The sequence below is a fragment of the Leptodactylus fuscus genome, chromosome 3 (genome assembly GCF_031893055.1).
Source record: "Leptodactylus fuscus isolate aLepFus1 chromosome 3, aLepFus1.hap2, whole genome shotgun sequence".
NCBI lineage: Eukaryota > Metazoa > Chordata > Amphibia > Anura > Leptodactylidae > Leptodactylus > Leptodactylus fuscus.
This window is the reverse complement of record NC_134267.1, coordinates 120,037,536-120,060,852: the sequence shown is the minus strand read 5'-3', so window position 1 is coordinate 120,060,852 and position 23,317 is coordinate 120,037,536. Positions and strand designations below refer to the sequence as shown.

General features: G+C 41.4%; 1 protein-coding gene across 1 annotated transcript in view; it reads right to left on the bottom strand.

Moving 5' to 3' along the window:
• Positions 1-23,317, bottom strand: part of RNGTT (RNA guanylyltransferase and 5'-phosphatase) — a 298,212-nt gene that overhangs the window by 175,141 nt on the left and 99,754 nt on the right. Inside the window, exon 11 of the mRNA XM_075268207.1 lies at positions 13,373-13,537. Coding sequence (XP_075124308.1) covers positions 13,373-13,537 — 165 coding nt within the window. The remainder of the gene's footprint in view (positions 1-13,372; positions 13,538-23,317) is intronic.

The window sequence follows — 23,317 nt, the reverse complement described above, 5'->3', positions numbered from 1 at the left end:
GGTGCTGCACCTGCCTCAACATCCACACTACTTTCCCCGCTTGACATCCCCCCTGTCCAGGTCGGGTCAGTGTCCTCATCATCCACCACTTCCTCTTCCAACTCCTGTCTCATCTCCTCCTCCCGCACAATGCGCCGGTCAACTGGATGCCCTGACGGCAACTGCGTCACATCATCGTCGATGAGGGTGGGTTGCTGGTCATCCACCACCAAATCGAACGGAGATGGAGGAGACTCTAGTGTTTGAGCATCTGGACACAGATGCTCCTCTGTTAGGTTCGTGGAATCGTGACGTGGAGAGGCAGGTTGAGGGACAATGAAAGGAGCGGAGAACAGCTCTGGGGAGCAGGGACAGTTTGGGTTATTGTTCTGTAAAGCTTCGGAATTTTGGGAGGAAGGAAGACAAGACTGTTGGGTAATAGGAGGAGAGGAGGCAGAGTCTGACTGGCTGCTGGACAATGTGCTGTAAGCGTTCTCTGACAGCCATTGCAAGACCTGTTCCTGGTTCTCGGGCCTACTAAGGTTTGTACCCTGCAGTTTAGTTAATGTGGCAAGCAACCCTGGCACTGTGGAGTGGCGCAATGCTTGCTGCCCCACAGGAGTAGGCACGGGACGCCCTGTGGCTTCACTGCTACCTTGCTCCCCAGAACCATTCCCCCGACCTCGCCCACGGCCTCGTCCACGTCCCTTTCCGGGAGCCTTGCGCATTTTGAATTCCTAGTTAGAAATTGGCACTGTATACCAGTAGTAAAAATTGTGGGTGCACGTAACCCCAATATATTCTTTGAATTCCCAGTCAGACACTGGCACTATATGGCAGTAGCAAGAAATGAGGGTATTTGTATTCCCAATATATTCTTTGAATTCCCAGTCAGACAATGGCACTGTATACCAGTAGTAAAAATTGTGGGTGCACGTAACCCCAATATATTCTTTGAATTACCAGTCAGAAACTGGCACTATATGGCAGTAGCAAGAAATGAGGGTATTTGTATTCCCAATATATTCTTTGAATTCCCAGTCAGACACTGGCACTATATGGCAGTAGCAAGAAATGAGGGTATTTGTATTCCCAATATATTCTTTGAATTCCCAGTCAGACAATGGCACTGTATACCAGTAGTAAAAATTGTGGGTGCACGTAACCCCAATATATTCTTTGAATTACCAGTCAGAAACTGGCACTATATGGCAGTAGCAAGAAATGAGGGTATTTATAACCCCAATATATTCTTTGAATTCCCAGTCAGACAATGGCACTGTATACCAGTAGTAAAAATTGTGGGTGCACGTAACCCCAATATATTCTTTGAATTCCCAGTCAGACACTGGCACTATATGGCAGTAGCAAGAAATGAGGGTATTTGTATTCCCAATATATTCTTTGAATTCCCAGTCAGACACTGGCACTATATGGCAGTAGCAAGAAATGAGGGTATTTGTATTCCCAATATATTCTTTGAATTCCCAGTCAGACAATGGCACTGTATACCAGTAGTAAAAATTGTGGGTGCACGTAACCCCAATATATTCTTTGAATTACCAGTCAGAAACTGGCACTATATGGCAGTAGCAAGAAATGAGGATATTTGTAACCCCAATATATTCTTTGAATTCCCAGTCAGACAATGGCACTATATGGCAGTAGCAAGAAATGAGGGTATTTGTAACCCCAATATATTCTTTGAATTCCCAGTCAGACACTGGCACTATATGGCAGTAGCAAGAAATGAGGGTATTTATAACCCCAATATATTCTTTGAATTCCCAGTCAGACAATGGCACTGTATACCAGTAGTAAAAATTGTGGGTGCACGTAACCCCAATATATTCTTTGAATTCCCAGTCAGACACTGGCACTATATGGCAGTAGCAAGAAATGAGGGTATTTGTATTCCCAATATACTCTTTGAATTCCCAGTCAGACAATGGCACTGTATACCAGTAGTAAAAATTGTGGGTGCACGTAACCCCAATATATTCTTTGAATTACCAGTCAGAAACTGGCACTATATGGCAGTAGCAAGAAATGAGGGTATTTATAACCCCAATATATTCTTTGAATTCCCAGTCAGACAATGGCACTGTATACCATTAGTAAAAATTGTGGGTGCACGTAACCCCAATATATTCTTTGAATTACCAGTCAGAAACTGGCACTATATGGCAGTAGCAAGAAATGAGGGTATTTGTATTCCCAATATATTCTTTGAATTCCCAGTCAGACAATGGCACTGTATACCAGTAGTAAAAATTGTGAGTGCACGTAACCCCAATATATTCTTTGAATTACCAGTCAGAAACTGGCACTATATGGCAGTAGCAAGAAATGAGGGTATTTATAACCCCAATATATTCTTTTAATTCCCAGTCAGACAATGGCACTGTATACCAGTAGTAAAAATTGTGGGTGCACGTAACCCCAATATATTCTTTGAATTCCCAGTCAGACACTGGCACTATATGGCAGTAGCAAGAAATGAGGGTATTTGTATTCCCAATATACTCTTTGAATTCCCAGTCAGACAATGGCACTGTATACCAGTAGTAAAAATTGTGGGTGCACGTAACCCCAATATATTCTTTGAATTACCAGTCAGAAACTGGCACTATATGGCAGTAGCAAGAAATGAGGGTATTTATAACCCCAATATATTCTTTGAATTCCCAGTCAGACAATGGCACTGTATACCAGTAGTAAAAATTGTGGGTGCACGTAACCCCAATATATTCTTTGAATTACCAGTCAGAAACTGGCACTATATGGCAGTAGCAAGAAATGAGGGTATTTGTATTCCCAATATATTCTTTGAATTCCCAGTCAGACAATGGCACTGTATACCAGTAGTAAAAATTGTGAGTGCACGTAACCCCAATATATTCTTTGAATTACCAGTCAGAAACTGGCACTATATGGCAGTAGCAAGAAATGAGGGTATTTATAACCCCAATATATTCTTTGAATTCCCAGTCAGACAATGGCACTGTATACCAGTAGTAAAAATTGTGGGTGCACGTAACCCCAATATATTCTTTGAATTCCCAGTCAGACACTGGCACTATATGGCAGTAGCAAGAAATGAGGGTATTAGTATTCCCAATATACTCTTTGAATTCCCAGTCAGACAATGGCACTGTATACCAGTAGTAAAAATTGTGGGTGCACGTAACCCCAATATATTCTTTGAATTACCAGTCAGAAACTGGCACTATATGGCAGTAGCAAGAAATGAGGGTATTTGTATTCCCAATATATTCTTTGAATTCCCAGTCAGACACTGGCACTATATGGCAGTAGCAAGAAATGAGGGTATTTGTATTCCCAATATATTCTCTGAATTCCCAGTCAGACAATGGCACTGTATACCAGTAGTAAAAATTGTGGGTGCACGTAACCCCAATATATTCTTTGAATTACCAGTCAGAAACTGGCACTATATGGCAGTAGCAAGAAATGAGGGTATTTATAACCCCAATATATTCTTTGAATTCCCAGTCAGACAATGGCACTGTATACCAGTAGTAAAAATTGTGGGTGCACGTAACCCCAATATATTCTTTGAATTCCCAGTCAGACACTGGCACTATATGGCAGTAGCAAGAAATGAGGGTATTTGTATTCCCAATATATTCTTTGAATTCCCAGTCAGACAATGGCACTGTATACCAGTAGTAAAAATTGTGGGTGCACGTAACCCCAATATATTCTTTGAATTACCAGTCAGAAACTGGCACTATATGGCAGTAGCAAGAAATGAGGGTATTTGTATTCCCAATATATTCTTTGAATTCCCAGTCAGACAATGGCACTGTATACCAGTAGTAAAAATTGTGAGTGCACGTAACCCCAATATATTCTTTGAATTACCAGTCAGAAACTGGCACTATATGGCAGTAGCAAGAAATGAGGGTATTTATAACCCCAATATATTCTTTGAATTCCCAGTCAGACAATGGCACTGTATACCAGTAGTAAAAATTGTGGGTGCACGTAACCCCAATATATTCTTTGAATTCCCAGTCAGACACTGGCACTATATGGCAGTAGCAAGAAATGAGGGTATTTGTATTCCCAATATACTCTTTGAATTCCCAGTCAGACAATGGCACTGTATACCAGTAGTAAAAATTGTGGGTGCACGTAACCCCAATATATTCTTTGAATTACCAGTCAGAAACTGGCACTATATGGCAGTAGCAAGAAATGAGGGTATTTGTATTCCCAATATATTCTTTGAATTCCCAGTCAGACACTGGCACTATATGGCAGTAGCAAGAAATGAGGGTATTTGTATTCCCAATATATTCTTTGAATTCCCAGTCAGACAATGGCACTGTATACCAGTAGTAAAAATTGTGGGTGCACGTAACCCCAATATATTCTTTGAATTACCAGTCAGAAACTGGCACTATATGGCAGTAGCAAGAAATGAGGGTATTTATAACCCCAATATATTCTTTGAATTCCCAGTCAGACAATGGCACTGTATACCAGTAGTAAAAATTGTGGGTGCACGTAACCCCAATATATTCTTTGAATTCCCAGTCAGACACTGGCACTATATGGCAGTAGCAAGAAATGAGGGTATTTGTATTCCCAATATATTCTTTGAATTCCCAGTCAGACAATGGAACTGTATACCAGTAGTAAAAATTGTGGGTGCACGTAACCCCAATATATTCTTTGAATTACCAGTCAGAAACTGGCACTATATGGCAGTAGCAAGAAATGAGGGTATTTATAACCCCAATATATTCTTTGAATTCCCAGTCAGACAATGGCACTGTATACCAGTAGTAAAAATTGTGGGTGCACGTAACCCCAATATATTCTTTGAATTACCAGTCAGAAACTGGCACTATATGGCAGTAGCAAGAAATGAGGGTATTTGTATTCCCAATATATTCTTTGAATTCCCAGTCAGACAATGGCACTGTATACCAGTAGTAAAAATTGTGGGTGTATATAGCCCCAATTCTATTGCTAGGGGACTTGCAGGGTATTTCTGGGGTGAAGGTGGGGGGGCACACCGTTGGAACGGGTATCGGGGTATATATCGGGTATACGGGAATACACTGACAGTGTATTCCATTCAGGATCCTGGGAAAGCTGGGTTGCGGCGATTGAGCCCGTCAGTGCCACGTTACACTGACAAGCTTCTCCCTGGAATTTAGCTCTTACAAGAGCTGTTGGTTGTCTTCTCCTTCCTATCCTAGCCTGTCCCTGCCTACCCAGAATCTAAGCCCTAGCTAGCTGGACGGAAACCTCCGTCCTCGGTGAATTGCAAGCTCAGAATGACGCGAACCTGGGCGGCGCTGTTCTTTTAAATTAGAGGTCACATGTTTTCGGCAGCCAATGGGTTTTGCCTACTTTTCTCAACGTCACCGGTGTCGTAGTTCCTGTCCCACCTACCCTGCGCTGTTATTGGAGCAAAAAAGGCGCCAGGGAAGGTGGGAGGGGAATCGAGTAATGGCGCACTTTACCACGCGGTGTTCGATTCGATTCGAACATGCCGAACAGCCTAATATCCGATCGAACATGAGTTCGATAGAACACTGTTCGCTCATCTCTAATAATAATAACTTGTAGATGATTATTTGGCTTGGCATATTTTGTGTACATAAAGGATATCCTCTTTCTCCCTTCCCAGCATTATCATCCATCCAGCGCTGCCTTTCTTCTGCTCCTTCTACAAGACCACCATAAAATGGCCGCCAGTCATGCGCAGTTGGCTGTTCCGTCGGCCATTTTGTGGTGATCTCAAGAGGGGGGAATGGCCAATAGAGCACAATTAGCATTAAGAAGAGAAATTCAAAAGCGGTGGTGCAGACCTTCAAGATAAAGGTAAGCGATGAATAGCCTTTATAAAGGCTATTCCTACATGCTTATAGTTTAAAACGTGTTTTTTAATGATAAAAATCCCTTTAACAAACAACTTTTTTTAATACTTTCTTTGCATGGTACAAATAAATGAATTTATTGCAAGTCAGCAAAAAGATAGATAATGTGACAGATTAGATTTGGAATCATTTTCTAGGTATAATATGTAAGACAAGTCTCCCTTCCTTTCAGTGGATGTTGACTTTTTAACAACATGAAACCTTAGAAGTAACAGTCTGTGCTTTTTACTACAAGTAAATAAATAAAAAAACACTTCTTGTTTGATGAATTATAAGTAAAGGGGTATTCCCATCTCAAGGATCCTATCTCTACTGTTAGCTTATGTAAATGCAAAGAGTTTTCCAATATACCGTATATACTCGAGTATAAGTCGACCCGAATATAAGCCGAGACCCCTAATTTTACCACAAAAAACTGGGAAAACCTATTGACTCGAGTATAAGCCGAGGGGGGTTGGCATGCAGCAGCTACTGGAAAATTTAAAAAATTAAAATGGCCGGAGTTTTTGGGTTCAGTAGTTGCTGAGTGCTGGGGAAGGGGAGGGGGTGTTTTGGTTGGCTGTCTGCCCCTTCCCTGAGCTTGAGGACTGTTTTTTGCATTGAGCAGCCTGCAAAAGAGAAGAACTGCCGGCCAGGGACCCTTTACAGAAGCGCTGAGGGGAATCCCTGGCAGGAGCACTGGGAGGGAATCCCCGGCAAGAGCGCTGAGGGGCAGACCTGAAGGAGAACCTCAGCCGGACGCCGGCAGTAGCGCTGAGGGGAATCCCCGGCAGAAGCGCTTCTGACGGTGGCCGGCCGCAGTTCCTATCTTCAGGATCACCCTTGAGAGAGCGGTCGCTCCCGCTACCTCCTCCCTCAAGCAGCATGGCGGCGCCTGCCAGTTCACTCGGACCGGGACATCATCAGAGAGCATCTCTGCTGTAACACAGCGGAGATGGCAAAGCTGATGCCTGCAATCTCTGATTGCAGGGAGCTCCAGGATTAGCGCTGTAAAAGTTACAGCGGAGGTGCCGGTTGGTATGGCGACCGCTCTGGAGCAGAGTGACGCCATTATAGTTACAGACACAGCATCCATACCAAGCATCCAGACACCGGGGTGGGTGTCGGGCCGCAGCATCGCCACGCTCTTAGCAGGAGCGTGGCGATGCTGCTCATTTCAAACTGCAGAAGTACATACGGTACTTCTGCTAGCAGGCCCAGAACACAGATACACGCCGGGTGCAGGCCTGAGGTTACGTGGCCACCGGGCTTGCTAGCAGAAGTACCGTCCCGGTGGTGATGCTGCGGCCCGACACCCGTCCCGGTATCTGTATGCCGGGTTTGTAACTATGAATATTGCTGAATTACCATAATGACCCGATTATAAAACGAGGCAGACTTTTTCAGCACCAAAAGTGTGCTGAAAAACTCGGCTTATACTCAAGTATATATGGTACATTGGTTTAGCAATGCTGCTTTGTCTGCCTGCTATGTGGAATTATTCTTCCCACTGTTTACAAATCGTTGTCAAGGCATCTGCCCTGTCATCTGATAACAGGTCAGATGACATAACTCTGCTTTCTAGGTGAGGGAAGGGGGGCTCTAGGATCACGCTTACTTTCACGCAGTTATCTCATTTATCTGAGTTCAGTACAATCAGGTCAGCCAATTGAAGTTTGCTGATAAGCAGCTTAAACACTATTATTTCTCTACATAAACACAAAGCGAGCATTGAGTTTACTGCAAGTTGGTTGCCTGGGAGCACGTAAGTGTTCTCTCCAAACCTGTGTAATGTAATATACATTTACTGTTCATTTTATTTGATCTGCAATTCATTCTATTTGGACCCATTGGGACACATATTGTATTCTGCATGGCTTTTGATCATGGATCTCCCCTCCTCGACCTCCTTTCCATCTTGTTCTGCCCCTTGTCTTACAGATGCCCCCCCCTTCTCACTTTTTATTGACTACTGCATATGCTTAGTTGGTTTTTATAATTTATTTGGGCACGAGGCAGTTAACCTCCCCTTATTTGTTGTTTACGACTTTTTGTTGCATCTCATATAAAAATCTTCTTTAATAAAATTTACAGATGAAAAAAAAAAAAAAAAAATCTGTAAAGTCCAGATAAAGAAACAGCCCTCATTGCTTGTCAGTTTCACCATTTACTGTGAAGGAATCTGAACACCATTTAGAGTTATTCTGCCATCTTTCCTGATCCTGTCTGCTCTTAGGGAGTTTAACGTGTATCTACAGGCAATTGTTCCTTACTAAAGTGGCACTGACAGTGTTATAAAATCACGACTTGTACTAATTTTCTAGCTTGGCACTATGACAGGAAGCAACCTAGAAATGGTAAGTTGTCATGTCAACATGAACAGAAAAAAATAATAGATTTTGGATGATAACAGAGGATTTATAGTCTCAGCTCTTGTTCTCTGTCATACAATTAAAGTTTCTAAACTTTTTTCCCTCTCAACACCAGAGCTACTGATCTGTGAAATTAGAAATATTAAAAACGGATTTGTCTGACAAGAGCAGACTGCTAATAATATCAAGTCTTGTGTAAGATGGCTTCTAACTACGCAGCATAAGTCTTGCCAGTTTTCTGGATGAATGGAGTTGTTGTTTAAAAGATCAAGTGCAAGGTAATTTAGTCTCAGGAAAATTGACATATATGACAAATGTGTTTTCACTTTACCCCTTCCTTGCCAAGACCTTTGGGGTTCTGTTATTTCGTGTGAATAGGAGGGTTTGTTGGTTTATGCCCCTCCACTTTTTTTTTTGTACGATGGTCAGATTTTTAGGTTCCATAGTAGGATACCTACAGTATTATAGGAAAGATGCATAATAAATCATATATACTATACACAATGCCCTTCTTGAACTCTGATATTAGTGACCCGACACCCGCTATCCCATTGCTTTTCTGTTCCCAGTAGCAAAACAGGAAATTGTCTTGATAAATTCATTAAAAGGGTTTTCTGGATTAAAAATACTGATCAACTAGCCTAAGGATAGGTCACTAATATCAGATCTGTGGGGTCCAATACCCACCATCCCATCAATTACCGTATATACTCGAGTATAAGTCAACCCGAATATAAGCCGACCCCCCTAATTTTACCACAAAAAAAATGGAGAAAACTTAGTGACTCGAGTATAAGCCGAGGGGGGAAAATGCATGACATTCTGTTTGTGCTCATGTTAATCCTAGACGGCTTCAGGCCTATATGGTAATATCCCAGATGTCATGTGTTCTGGGATATTACCATATAGGCCCAAAGCCTGTGGTAGTAGTAATAGCCTGTTACTGCTAGCATAGGCTTTGGGCCTGTATGGCAACAGGCTGCTACTGCTACCATAATGCTTTAGGCCTGTATGATAATGCCCCAGATATACTTACACATTTACTCCTATTAATTCTTCCTATGAGTGTGTCCTGTGCACCAACCACACACATATATGTAAATCAACCTGCTTACTGGATGCCAGGGGTGGCATGATAGACAGACCAATTAGTTCTATTCTGCTAGCCCATGGATGTATTACACAGAACTATACCATTCAACTCATGATTATGGGCCCATATACGAACCTGGAACAATATGACCTACAGTTAGGGCCAGAAATATTTGGACAGTGACACAATTTTCGCGAGTTGGGCTCTGCATGCCACCACATTGGTTTTGAAATGAAACCTTTACAACAGAATTCAAGTGCAAGATTGTAACGTTTAATTTGAAGGGTTGAACAAAAATATCTGATAGAAAATGTAGGAATTGTACACATTTCTTTACAAACACTCCACATTTTAGGAGCTCAAAAGTAATTGGACAAATAAACATAACCCAAACAAAATATTTTTTTTTTCAATATTTTGTTGTGAATCCTTTGGAGGCAATCACTGCCTTAAGTCTGGAACCCATGGCCATCATCAAACGCTGGGTTTCCTCCTTCTTAATGCTTCACCAGGCCTTTACAGCCGCAGCCTTCAGGTCTTGCTTGTTTGTGGGTCTTTCCGCCTTAAGTCTGGATTTCAGCAAGTGAAATGCATGCTCAATTGGGTTACGATCTGGTGATTGACTTGGCCATTGCAGAATGTTCCACTTTTTTGCACTCATGAACTCCTGGGTAGCTTTGGCTGTATGCTTGGGGTCATTGTCCATCTGTACTATGAAGCACCGTCCCATCAACTTGGCAGCATTTGGCTGAATCTGGGCTGAAAGTATATCCCAGTACACTTCAGAATTCATCCGGCTACTCTTGTCTGCTGTTATGTCATCAATAAACACAAGTGACCCAGTGCCATTGAAAGCCATGCATGCCCATGCCATCACGTTGCCTCCACCATGTTTTACAGAGGATGTGGTGTGCCTTGGATCATGTGCCGTTCCCTTTCTTCTCCAAACTTTTTTCTTCCCATCATTCTGGTACAGGTTGATCTTTATCTCATCTGTCCATAGAATACTTTTCCAGAACTGAGCTGGCTTCTTGAGGTGTTTTTCAGCAAATTTAACTCTGGCCTGTCTATTTTTGGAATTGATGAATGGTTTGCATCTAGATGTGAACCCTTTGTATTTACTTTCATGGAGTCTTCTCTTTACTGTTGACTTAGAGACAGATACACCTACTTCACTGAGAGTGTTCTGGACTTCAGTTGATGTTGTGAACGGGTTCTTCTTGACCAAAGAAAGTATGCGGCGATCATCCACCACTGTTGTCATCCGTGGACGCCCAGGCCTTTTTGAGTTCCCAAGCTCACCAATCAATTCCTTTTTTCTTAGAATGTACCCGACTGTTGATTTTGCTACTCCAAGCATGTCTGCTATCTCTCTGATGGATTTTTTCTTTTTTTTCAGCCTCAGGATGTTCTGTTTCACCTCAATTGAGAGTTCCTTTGACCGCATGTTGTCTGGTCACAGCAACAGCTTCCAAATGCAAAACCACACACCTGGAATCAACCCCAGACCTTTTAACTACTTCATTGATTACAGGTTTACGAGGGAGACGCCTTCAGAGTTAAATGCAGCCCTTAGAGTCCATTGTCCAATTACTTTTGGTCCCTTGAAAAAGAGGAGGCTATGCATTACAGAGCTATGATTCCTAAACCCTTTCTCCGATTTGGATGTGGAAACTCTCATATTGCAGCTGGGAGTGTGCACTTTCAGCCCATATTATATATATAATTGTATTTCTGAATATGTTTTAGTAAACAGCTAAAATAACAAAACTTGTGTCACTGTCCAAATATTTCTGGCCCTAACTGTATATAAAAATCACGATTAAACCAGCCTAGACAGCACTCCTGTGCTAGACTGCAAATAAATATCCAGTGTGCACTCAGTGACTGCCTCAGGCACACCACAGGTAACTAACAACTAAAGTTACAGTAAAAGTCCTAACTCAATCTACAATTTTGCCTAACCAAATTCTAATTAGCTAGCTAACCTGAGCACACGCAGTGCATTTCTGAAATGATACTAGGGCAGCGGGCTGAGGAACCTCCCTCCTTAAAAAGGGGAAGGGCGGTCCCAAGCAAACAGCCCAGCTGCCCACGCGAAGCACACATTGGCCGACATCCCAGTCCGTCAGAGAGCCAACCATGCCCAGCTGCTGCAAGAAAAGTTAACCCTTGCAAGTAGGACAGAAACACGTAGGGAAATGTGACAGCTGGCATAGCACAACAATCGAGGAGCGGACTGCGACCGGTCCCCTTGGCCTCAGCTGCCGCACTGTCCTAACACATATCCCTTAGCCAGTGACAGTGTGAGAGGATAAAATTAATGCAAAATAACAAATAATCGATTTCAGCAAGTTCACACAGATTAATTGAGCTAAATTTCAATTTTGATTATTTTGCCATGCATTTCCCAACAGTAGCATGGGCCATAGAATATAATGGGTTACTGTGCTAGTCATGAAAAACATAGCTTGCCCACTGAAAGCAAATGCTCATGGACATGGAGCATTAAGCTTTTGTAGTAGGCATGGTCAAAAACTTATACAACCGTACCCTGCTTCTATTATTTACTGATAGCTATTACAATGAAAATCAGTACTGGATTTATGTACATATTAAAGGGAATCTTTTAGGAGGTTTTTGAACGCTAAACTGGTCCTAACGTGTGCAAGATGAAGTAAGAACATTCCCTATGGTGCCCATCACTGAACTTCCTGTTGCTTTTAAAACCTTATGCAAATTTACCTTAACTAGTCAAAGGGGCGGGTGAGCAGCTACATCTAGTCATGCAGTCAATGATCTAAATCACTCCCTCTGCAACACAACTGGCATGTCCTTCACAGTCAGAAGTCAGTCTGATACACCTTTCAAGGTGTGACTACTGCATGACTAGATGAAGTTTCTCCTTGCACCCTGAACTGTTCAGCAACAGAAAGCTTATTGAGGGGCACCATGTCATTGCTTGATGCTGCATAGGCTAGAACTAGTTTAGCTCAGAGATAGATCCCAGACATCCAAACTCCTTCAGTAGTGCCAGCTGTGATGCCAGATGGACTTGTGCTGAATTTGAGGCCCAAGTTATCACCACAGAAACTATTACAAGAAATAAACCAGAACACACAACATCTTACAAGGCAGATCTGAACCAGGAGGTCCAAGATCCAAGACAAAAATAAGTCTGGGAGGTAATATCGAAGCCAGAATCAGGGGAAAAGCAGATTTTTAATAACAAGCTGCTAATTGGATAAGCTACTACAGAAGCTTGACAGGTTGGCACCTCATGGTCCCACGTTGTGAAAATGCAGCATTTTATGTTGCAGATTTTGCTATGTTTAGAAGTGGATTTAACAGAAGGGGGCCATATAAGTACTTTCATTATATTTCCCATTCCTTTCCAAGCCATTCTTGATCCGGGCTCAAAAAAATGCAGCAAAATCTGTAACAAAAAAACTGTGCGTTTCCCCAACGTGGGGCCTTGGACTAAAGCAACAGCAAGACAAAATGAGATTCCTGACATGTGTGATATGTTTTCAGTGTCAGTTCAGTTTCTGTGGCGACTATCTGGTATTAGCATGTCATATAAAAGAAACATAAAAGAGGTAAATGTGCACATAATACATGTATCACATTCGGTAACAGATTGTGTAATCACAGAAAAATTGGTTATAAAAGATCGTCCTTTGATTGATGCAAACTACACATTGAGATAACTGCAGTAATATCAAGTATGTATAGACTCACAGCTGTAATATATCTGTACACACAAGAGCATCATACATTTAGAGTAATTTCACATGTCAGAAAATGAATAGGAATTCTTCTTCATTTTCTTTCACCATATATGGCTACGGGCTACCTGTGATGGGATGCCGATGCAGGGCATTGGCATTCCACTGTGGCTTACCATGCAAGCTCTGTCTCCCAATAGGAGGCAGATTCTTGGCAGAATCAGTCGGACATTCATGGCAAATTCCTCATATGAACACACAGAGAATGTTTTTTTTCTCCATTTTAGCTTATACACATACCTTTCTGGCTGCATGAATATCAAAAAATGGCTTATTTCGAACACTAAACGGTTCCTGTGTTTTGTCTATATGCCCAGTCTTCATTTTTTCATGTCTGGGGAAAATAATCTCTTTTTCAATGCAAGCAAGACGGATGTTAAAGTCACAGTCCCCAACAGGCTGACCCTGAAAAATGACAAAGTGGGAAGTTAAGATGAATTCTAAATGCTGTGCTTTGTAGGCAAAACAAGAAAAACTACAGCAATTGCAATAGATTCAGTAAGTTATAGAGACTCCATGTTGGACAATTATACTTTACTATAGGTAAAGGCATGCAAATAAAATAGCAGACAAGAAAGTAAAAGCAGGCCTATAGATTCCGTCAGGACTAGTAAGAAAAAGTTGTTAACTGAAGTCGAAATAAAACATAACCATATGTAAACTTTATCGACAATTAAAAGCTAAAGTTTTTGTCTAAATATAAATGAATGAACATCTTGCAGGGTTTTAAAGGTTTTCTCTTACCATTTTAGTGGCGACAGTCTCTTGTCTAGATTGTTTGCTACTGGTGCATATACCGTAGGAATTTTCTATGGCCTACCAACTGTCAGAAACCCAAAGGTTATTTCCTTGTTGCGGTCGGAGTTATCTTCTCATGTACATAGTGTCCTTCACCATCCATCATGGATGGTTTCTGACAAATACAAGACCATGGAAAGGTTCTGCATGGTCATATCCATAAGCAACTGGTCAAGACAAAAGACTTTCACCACTACAATGGTTGAAGAAACTCTTTAACTATCTGAAATGTAAAATTCTTTAAATTTTCAAAAAAGTTTAACTTTTAATTGGCTACAAATTTAAATATGGCTACGTACATGAGAAAATCCCTATAATTAAATGCAGAGCTTGTTACGTATTCACTTTGATAAGAAATCTCTGTCAAAGAGAAAGAAAAAAACGCTCTACCCAAAAATAATCCAAGGAATAACTATGTATAAGAAGGGCTGCGCGGAAATCCCAGACTGATAGGATATGCAAAATGTGAGACGTTGAGTAAAAACATCCAGAATGCCCAAAATTCTTAAATAAAATATAACTTTTACTTCATAGCAAGTTAAAACATCTTACAACATGGATCTAGGACAGGGGTGCTCACACTTTCTCAGCATGTGAGCTACTTCTTTAAATGGCCCAGCCCTAAGATCGACTACCCACTTCTTGTGGGCAGGGCCTGTGGGCGGGGCCGGGCGGGCCTGTAGGCGGAGCGGGGCATGTCTGTGGGCGGGGCTGAGCATGTGGGCGTGCAGATCGTGAGAGGTGGCCGCCCAGGCATCCCTGCTGTCTGCTTCTTCACAGCGCAGGCTGAGAGTTATCCCTGGACACTGGCAGGCTGGGGCTGCGGCAGCCCCGCCTGCCAGTGTCCGTAGATGACTCTCAGCCTGCGCTGTGAACAAGCACTTGCAGGCCACTCTTAGGGATGGAGGGGGCCGGGTTGCTGCTTCTTCACAGCGCAGGCTGAGAGTCATCTACGGACACTGGCAGGCGGGGCTGCCGCAGCCCCAGCCTGCCAGTGTCCAGAGATAACTCTCAGCCTGCGCTGTGAAAAAGCAGACAGCAGGGATGCCTGGCTGCATCCCGCGATCGACCCATACGTCCACTGCGATCGACTGGTAGATCGTGATCGACATATTGGGCACCCCTGATCTAGGATAAGAAGACAAGAAAAGCCTATGTGTTTCAAAACCTACATTGCGGTCTGTTAGTCATAGCATGCTTCTATCGGACTAAGGATGTCAGCCATTTATGAAGGTGTCAGAGGCAAACTGTGAGAAAAATAGAGGAATCTGAATTGGTAGTAGGGCTGGGCAATTATCACCTAAACCAAAATCCTGATTTACCAGGCATTTTACCTAAATTAAAATGAATGGTGATTATTTAGGTCATGCCCCCTTTTAAACCACACCCCGTTTTACAGGATGACATATTGGGCGAACCTCACGAGATTCATCTCATCAGATTCATCCAGCAGTTTCGTTCGGGCTGAACATTGGCAAAATGAATGTGGTATTATACTCTGGGGTCTGAAGAGAGACTCGGGAGGTGATAAAACAGAAAAACAAACAAACAATGTTATTTACCTCTCCTGGGCTCCGGCACAACTACATGCTGCCTTTGACACTTCTGACTGCTATCAGAGACCACTGAGGCCTGTAACTGAGCCTCAGCATCATGTGCCGAGAGCAGGGCCGAAGAGAACAGGGAGCTGTGCCAGAGACACTCAAGAAAAAAAACAGCAAAATCTGCAAAAAAAAATAATTAAAAAAAATAAAAATAAAAAAAATAAAAATCAGCTTTTCAGCAACGTGGGGGCCTTAATCTAAAGAGACTTTCCAGATCTTACATATTGATGGCCTATCCTTAGGATACGTCATCAATATGTGATCGGTGGGGGGGGGGGAGGGCAGACATCTGGAACCTCAGTCAAGCATATCACTCACAAGCATTTTGACTGCTTCCTTGAGCTGATGACGACACATTCATTGATCATATGGTGCAGCAACTCAAGTCACATTTTGTGAATGGGGCACTGTGGTTGTCCCTTGGGTTGGACCCCAACCAATGACACACTGATGACCTATCCAATACATAAGTCCCGGAAAACCCCTTATTGTATACCTTATATATTAGAATAAAACTGGACAACTACCTAATGTGTAAGGAAGCATTATAACTATTCGCCAAAGGCTGGTGTAAAGAAGGATGGAACTATTGGATTTCAACAGGACTGATCTTTTTGTTCTCAGGGAAAATACATGCATGTGTATAGGGGTGTCAACATGAAGAGATGACGGCAATTACGATACCAAAAATCAGACATAAAAGTTTGGAGTACAAACAGCAAAAGCTAGAAAAACTGTTAAAAATTAGATAGAGATATAGAGAGATTTAGAAAACAATTTACTTTTTGGAGGAGGTACTACTGTTCTGGTACCAATAAAAGGCTAAAGGCTTGTATAAAGCTTCTAACAGGAAACAGAACATATTGCTCCTTTAGGCTAAGGCCCCACATTACGGAAACGCAGCTTTTTTGTTGCAGATTTTGTTGCGATTTTTTGAGCCAAAGCCAAGACTGGCTACAATAGGAATAGGAGATAGAGAAGAAGTTCTTACATTTCTCCCTTCTGCTCAATCCACTCCTGGTGTTGGCTCAAAAAACTGCATCAAAGTCTGCAACAAAAAAAGCTACATTTCCGCAACGCCTTAGTCTTGTCCAGTTCTTTGCATGTAGAAGCTGTAATGACCAAAATGGATCTACCTGGGTGCAAGAAAGTCTCCTGTACAGACAATTCTAGCATGTGACGTGGGTGTCAGGGGTTAATTCACTCCACTCACTCAATCTTACACTTAGGTTGTAAAATGTGCATAAATCACACAGTACATGCACCCCAAATATACGCTGTCACCACTACTGATTGAGGCTCACATATGAATGCGCCTCAGTCAGACACATAAAAAAAACAAAAGAACTTGATAGTCTTCAGTAGTTGATACCTTTTTAATGGCTAACTCATAATGATGACAGATTTACGACGTTTCGGAACTCTCGGCTCCTTTCTCAAGTAAATTTAAAACATTTCTGAAGGATGCATATTTATATGCATCCTTCAGAAATGTTTTAAATTTACTTGAGAAAGGAGCCGAGAGTTCCGAAACGTCGTAAATCTGTCATCATTATGAGTTAGCCATTAAAAAGGTATCAACTACTGAAGACTATCAAGTTCTTTTGTTTTTTAATATTTCCAACCCACTGGCTAACTCAGTCAGACACAAACACACTTTAAAAAAGTAACAGGTTCATAGAGCCAAAGTACCATTAAATTTAACAATTTAATATCCAAGGGGTTTAGTGCCATATATGTATATATAAAAGATGAGAAGACAAGCAAAACAGTTTATAAAGCAAAAGGAAGAAAAAAACTGAATAAACTCGACAACTTAGAATCCTATTGTTTCCATGGAGCTTGGATCTCTGAGATGGCTTGGGCACATCGAGCTTGTTTGCTGGCTTCCAAGATGTTACAAAGTTCCACAGTATTCCCAGTCCTTTGTGTAATATGAAGTGCCAAGCTTGTGCTTAGCCACGCCTCCTGCCAGTGTGAACCCCTGCTTCCCCTTTCTACATCTTGGAAAGCTGGGGAGTGAATAATTTCATCCATGCTTTGGAAAGATGACGAACCTACAGAAGGCTGAGGTCGCTGTCCGGTCACAACTCCCCCTTTCTTATACCTGACTGACCAAGAAGTTGTAAATCAATACACCTGCCTTGGCAGTAATAGCTGAAAATCTGGGTCAGACAGTTGTATCAAGTGGATTGAAAATTTATTATTTCAAGAGTATTTCTAAAATCCTGTAGACTGAATTAAAGACCGTAGGCAATTTTTTAAAAACCTTTCACTTTACTATTCATTTATTGAAAAAACCTTTATCAAGTTTTGAGTTCAAATTCAGCAGAACTTAAGGAACAGTTATGCGAAATAGCAATCCTTTATAAATATTAAAAGGGTGGTTTCATTAAATAAATGTTATTGCATATCACATGACCATGGTCTGATTTGTATTCCCTTGAAGTAAACAAAGAATAAATGACAGTAAGTAGAAATCTAGAAACAGAGAGGAAATTATATAATTTTCCAATATACTTTCTGCATAATTTTTCATTATAGAAACAACATTTATTTGCTGAAACTGGATAACAAATAATAATAAATAAATAAATAAAACATATAGAGACCAAGTAAAATTATCTGGAAAAACAGACTTAGGCTAGGTTCACAACTGTGACCCCCAAGCGGACCCCTCCAACAAAAACCTAATCCACATAAAAAGTGGTTACCTTAGGAAACCCAGGAAACCCAAAAGTGCTGCTTACACTTACATTTTTCATGTGGACAGAGGAACGGAATTCCTGAACACTGATGTGAACAGAGCATGAGGAAAAAAAACAAAATCAGGCTCTTGGGATGTATTATATTGTTTCATGAAAGAAAAGTCATCCTTAGCACCATTACGTTTAGAACAATAAGATTTCATGGGGCAAATATTTTATCCATCATTATAAGTATTAAACCAAATGGCCATCCTGGGACTAATACAATATATTTACGCGTCTGTAATTTTATATGGGAGTACACTCAGTTTTTGTCTAAACAAAAAAATTCAATAAGAGTATAAAATGCAGTGAAACCTCTCCAAAAGGCCACATCTTTCAGAAGATCATTCCCTACCTAGACCACATTATCTATGATGAATTTTCAGTTTTCCACATTAACCATCTTCTTGAGGACACCACTTTTTAATGCAATATTGGATGGTCATCTCAAAGGAGTTTCACTGTAGAATGAAAAAATATCCATCATGTTCCTAAATATTTGTTTTGTTGACTTGTTCTTCCTCAAATCCATATTATAAAGTGTGATTCCAACATTCCATTAGTCAATATCATAGCCACCATTAATAAGTTATCAGTCAGAAACTGAAATTTAAAAAAAAAACAAAAAAAAACCTTTTATGCAACATATGGAGCGACGCAAGAACATATTGTGAAGGAAACAGAAATGTCACTGAGAAAGACATTCAGAAGATTAATGGAACGGGCAAATCACACAACTGCTGGAGTGCGAGAAACAACTGTCGCAACTGGACATGATTTAGACTACTATGTCAAATAAGATAAATGGCTTATAACTGATCACTACAGTGGGCACGATAAATGTGTGATTGGCAGGATAAAAAAAACATCACGCATTCTACCTACCGCACTAGTGAGCCACACACAGAAAAAGAAGAAACAGCCATAGTGAGTGCTGAGAAAGAGACTCATCTGCTTGTGTGGCGCTGATGGGAGCTGAATTTTAAAGTTATACCATCAAGCACATGTTGCAAATGAATGCAACGTGAAAGAGAGCCAATATTTGCATTTCAAATGCAGACTGGAAACTTTAAAAGGAAAACGACGAGCCCCCCTACAGGCATAGCAGAGTAACATTAAATTAAATTGCCAAACCCAAACAAGATTCATGACCTACTCTTTTCAACCGCACTTTTATTCATTGTGATGTGAATACTTGAAAGCTTTAAAAAGCTTGAAAATGTTTGTATTATTGAAGCAGATTACAATTACATTAGGTTTTGTTCTTGGCTGGGATTAGTACAAATAAAAAAGGTACATTGAGGTACCAGTGAAAATAAAGCGTACAATCGCTGCTATTAGAAATAATTAAATGGATGTTTACTGCCTGAAGGATTAAAAAAATATAGAAAAATGTTTAAAAAGGCATTATATAATACCATTAAAAGTTTCCACCACAAACCCATCTATTATGGCCTGTAATTAAAATAGAAAAACCAAGGGCTTGAGGAAAGATGGAGATGATCTTTCTCTGGTCTCTACATAAAAACCACATGGGCGGACTTACTTGTTGATCAAACAAATGAAAGAAGACTATCCTAAAGCAACTAGTATGTAGCTATGAACAATAAATACTATAGAGCGAGCATTACCGTATTTTTCGGACTATAAGACGCACTTTTTTCCCCCAAAATTTGGGGGGAAAAGAAGGGTGCGTCTTATAGTCTGAATGTGGCGCCTGGCATCCGCTGTAATAGAGAGGCGGAAGCCGGCAAGTGATAGACGCCATTACAGGTGCCGGGGCCTGCGATATCGCTGCGCTCCTCTGCCCTGCATGAAGCCAGCAGCGGGAGAAGTGATGCTGCTATTCCGCTCCTCCGTCCCCCCGCCGCTGGCTTCATGCAGGGCAGGGCAGCGATGTCTCAGGCCCCGGCGTCTATCCCTCCCCGGCATCCGCCTCTCTAGTACAGCGGATGCCGGGTCAGTATCGGTGGCCCCTTCTCCCCCGGGGCCGGTCCCCACCGGCCCCGTACCTGTAAAGTTGCAGGCCGGCTCCTGCGCGACGATATCGCAGGAGCCGACCTGTTCGGGTGACAGCCGGGAGCCTAATGAGGCTCCCAGGCCTGTCACGGCTATATATTAGTATTGCGGCTGGGTCTATGACCAGCCGTAATACTAGTAGACAGAATGTCCCATAGACGGCAATACAGTTGTATTGCCGTCTATGGGACTTGCAATCAAGTGACCGCAGGTTCAAGCCCCCGGGGGGGAATAAAATAGTAAAAAAAAAAAAAAAAAGCTTTAAAAATATATAATAAAAATATGAAATAAATAAAAGTTCTAAATCACCTCCTGTCTCTAGAATATATATATATATATATATATATATATATATATATATATATATATATATATATATATAAAGTAGAAAATCATATATCATAAACCACCGTTTTTTTTTTTTCAATAAAAGGTGATCTAAGAAATAGATATTCCCCAAAATGGTATAACTAAAAAGTACTTCTGGCCCCGCAAAAAAAAACACTCTATGCATCCCCGTACAGCTGCAGGGTCACCTGTCAATGTGGCCTTGCAGCTGTTGCAAAACTACAACTCCCATATATTAAATATTTTACCAGTTTTTGCTTCAAAATTTTTTTTCCCTATTTTCCTCCTCTAAAACCTAGGTGCGTCTTATAGTCCGAAAAATATGGTGTATATACCGCGCATGAGGACTCTGTAGGTGGCAGATAAGTATTTACACTACAAGAGATTAAGTTCCATGCACCTTGCAAAGCAATCCAGCATTCTCTGTTCCTCATACTAGCCAGGTGTACTTCCCATCCACTAATGTAGCTGTGAGTAGCATAATGGACAACGAAGTTCAATAAGAGTATAGTGACAAATCAAAAGTTGTTAAGCTACCATCCTACAGGTTGAAAAGGAATTTCAGAATCATTATTTAAAGGGGTATTCCCATCTAAACTGCACACTTATGTAAATTCAAGTGTTTTCCTAAACACATTGCTTTAGAAATGCTGCTTAGTTTGTCTGCTAAATGAAATTAATCCTCCCTTTGCTTACACAAAGTTGTCAAGGAATCTGGCCTGTTATCTGATCTCAGGTTGGATGATGTGACTCACTAATTTATAGTGGGAAAGTGGGCTGAGCTCTCTGTATTAAGCTTGCTATAAGAACTGCTCTGTTATCTGTTATCTCCCACTCCTCCATGCAATCAGGTCAGCTAATTTCAGTTTGCTGATAAAGTCTTGAATAGTATCAATTACCTCTCTTTGTAAACACAAAGATAATATTGAGTTTACTGCAAGTTTGTTATTGGTCCTAGCAGAATGTACCGTATTTTTCGGACTATAAGACGCACTTTTTTTCCCCCAAATTTGGGGGGAAAAGAAGGGTGCATCTTATAGTCTGAAGGTGGCGCCTGGCACCCGCCGTAATAGAGAGGCGGATGTCGGCAAGGGATAGATGCCGGGGCCTGAGACATCGCTGCGCTCCTCTGCCCTGCATGAAGCCAGCAGCGGGAGGAGTGATGCTATTCCGCTCCTCCGTCCCCCCTGCCGCTGGCTTCATGCAGGGCAGAGGAGCGCAGCGATGTCTGTGATGTCGTCTATCCCTCGCCGGCATCCGCCTCTCTAGTACAGCGGATGCTGGGTCAGTATCAGCGGCCCCTTCTCCCCCGGGGCCGGTCCCCACCGGCCCCGTACCTGTGAAGTTGCAGGCCGGCTCCTGCGCGGCGATATCGCAGGAGCCGACCTGTTCGGGTGACAGCCGAGAGCCTAATGAGGCTCCCAGGCCTGTCACTGCTATATATTAGTATTGCGGCTGGGCCTAAGACCAGCCGTAATACTAATAGACAGAATGTCCCATAGACGGCAATACAGTTGTATTGCCGTCTATGGGACTTGCAACCAAGTGACTGCAGGTTCAAGCCCCCGGGGAGGAATAAAATAGTAAAAAAAAAAAAAAAAAAAAAAAAAAAAAAAACTTTAAAAATATATAATAAAAATATGAAATAAAAGTTCTAAATCACCTCCTGTCCCTAGAATATATATATATATATATATATATATATATATATATATATATATATATATATAAGTAGAAAAACATATATCATAAACCACCGGGGTTTTTTTCAATGCAAGGTGATCTAAGCAATAGATAGTCCCCAAAATGGTATAACTAAAAAGTACTTCTGGCCCCGCAAAAAAAAACACTCTATGCGTCCCCGTACAGCTGCAGGGTCACCTGTCAATGTGGCCTTGCAGCTGTTGCAAAACTACAACTCCCATATATTAAATATTTTACCATTTTTTGCTTCCAAATTTTTTTTCCCTATTTTCCTCCTCTAAAACCTAGGTGCGTCTTATAGTCCGAAAAATACGGTAAGTTTTTTTCTCTCTAAAACTGTGTAGTATATAATACAATTACTGTGCATATCTGATCTACATTATTATAGATTTCTAGCAATCATAAAAAAATAATCTCTCATGGTAAACATAATGTCTATATATACTGAGGTACTCCCTAGTGTCCTCTTCATCAAAGAGTCAAAGCCCACCCTCCAGCTTGTTGAAGAATACAGCAAGTGAGAGGAAGAGCAAGCAGGCAAGCTGGTGAGCAATGGAGATAAGAAAACCCCTTTAATTTGCACAAACTACGATTCTCTGTGGGGGCTATTAAGTATTTAAAGGGCATTAGTGGACTTAGAGGTAAGGGCCAAAATGATAAAGTGGCCTTCAAAAAGGAATTGATGGGAAGCAGAAATGATGGGAATCTCCATAAATGAATTCCTAGCGGAGCAGGAATGACTTGTAAGTCTCTGTACTGTCTATGTAGGCAAACACTCTCCCTGATGTGTACGATTATCCCCTGACCCTGGGAATCTCCATGTAAGTCTAGTAGGTAATAAAGGTTTTAAGGGCAATTTGAAGTTGATAGCAAAGCCAGAGCCAGCCCAGGATGTGCAACAGCTATATAAAACTGTTTGTCTTTTAAGTACAGTAATATATGGTTCTAAAAGGGAAATCAGT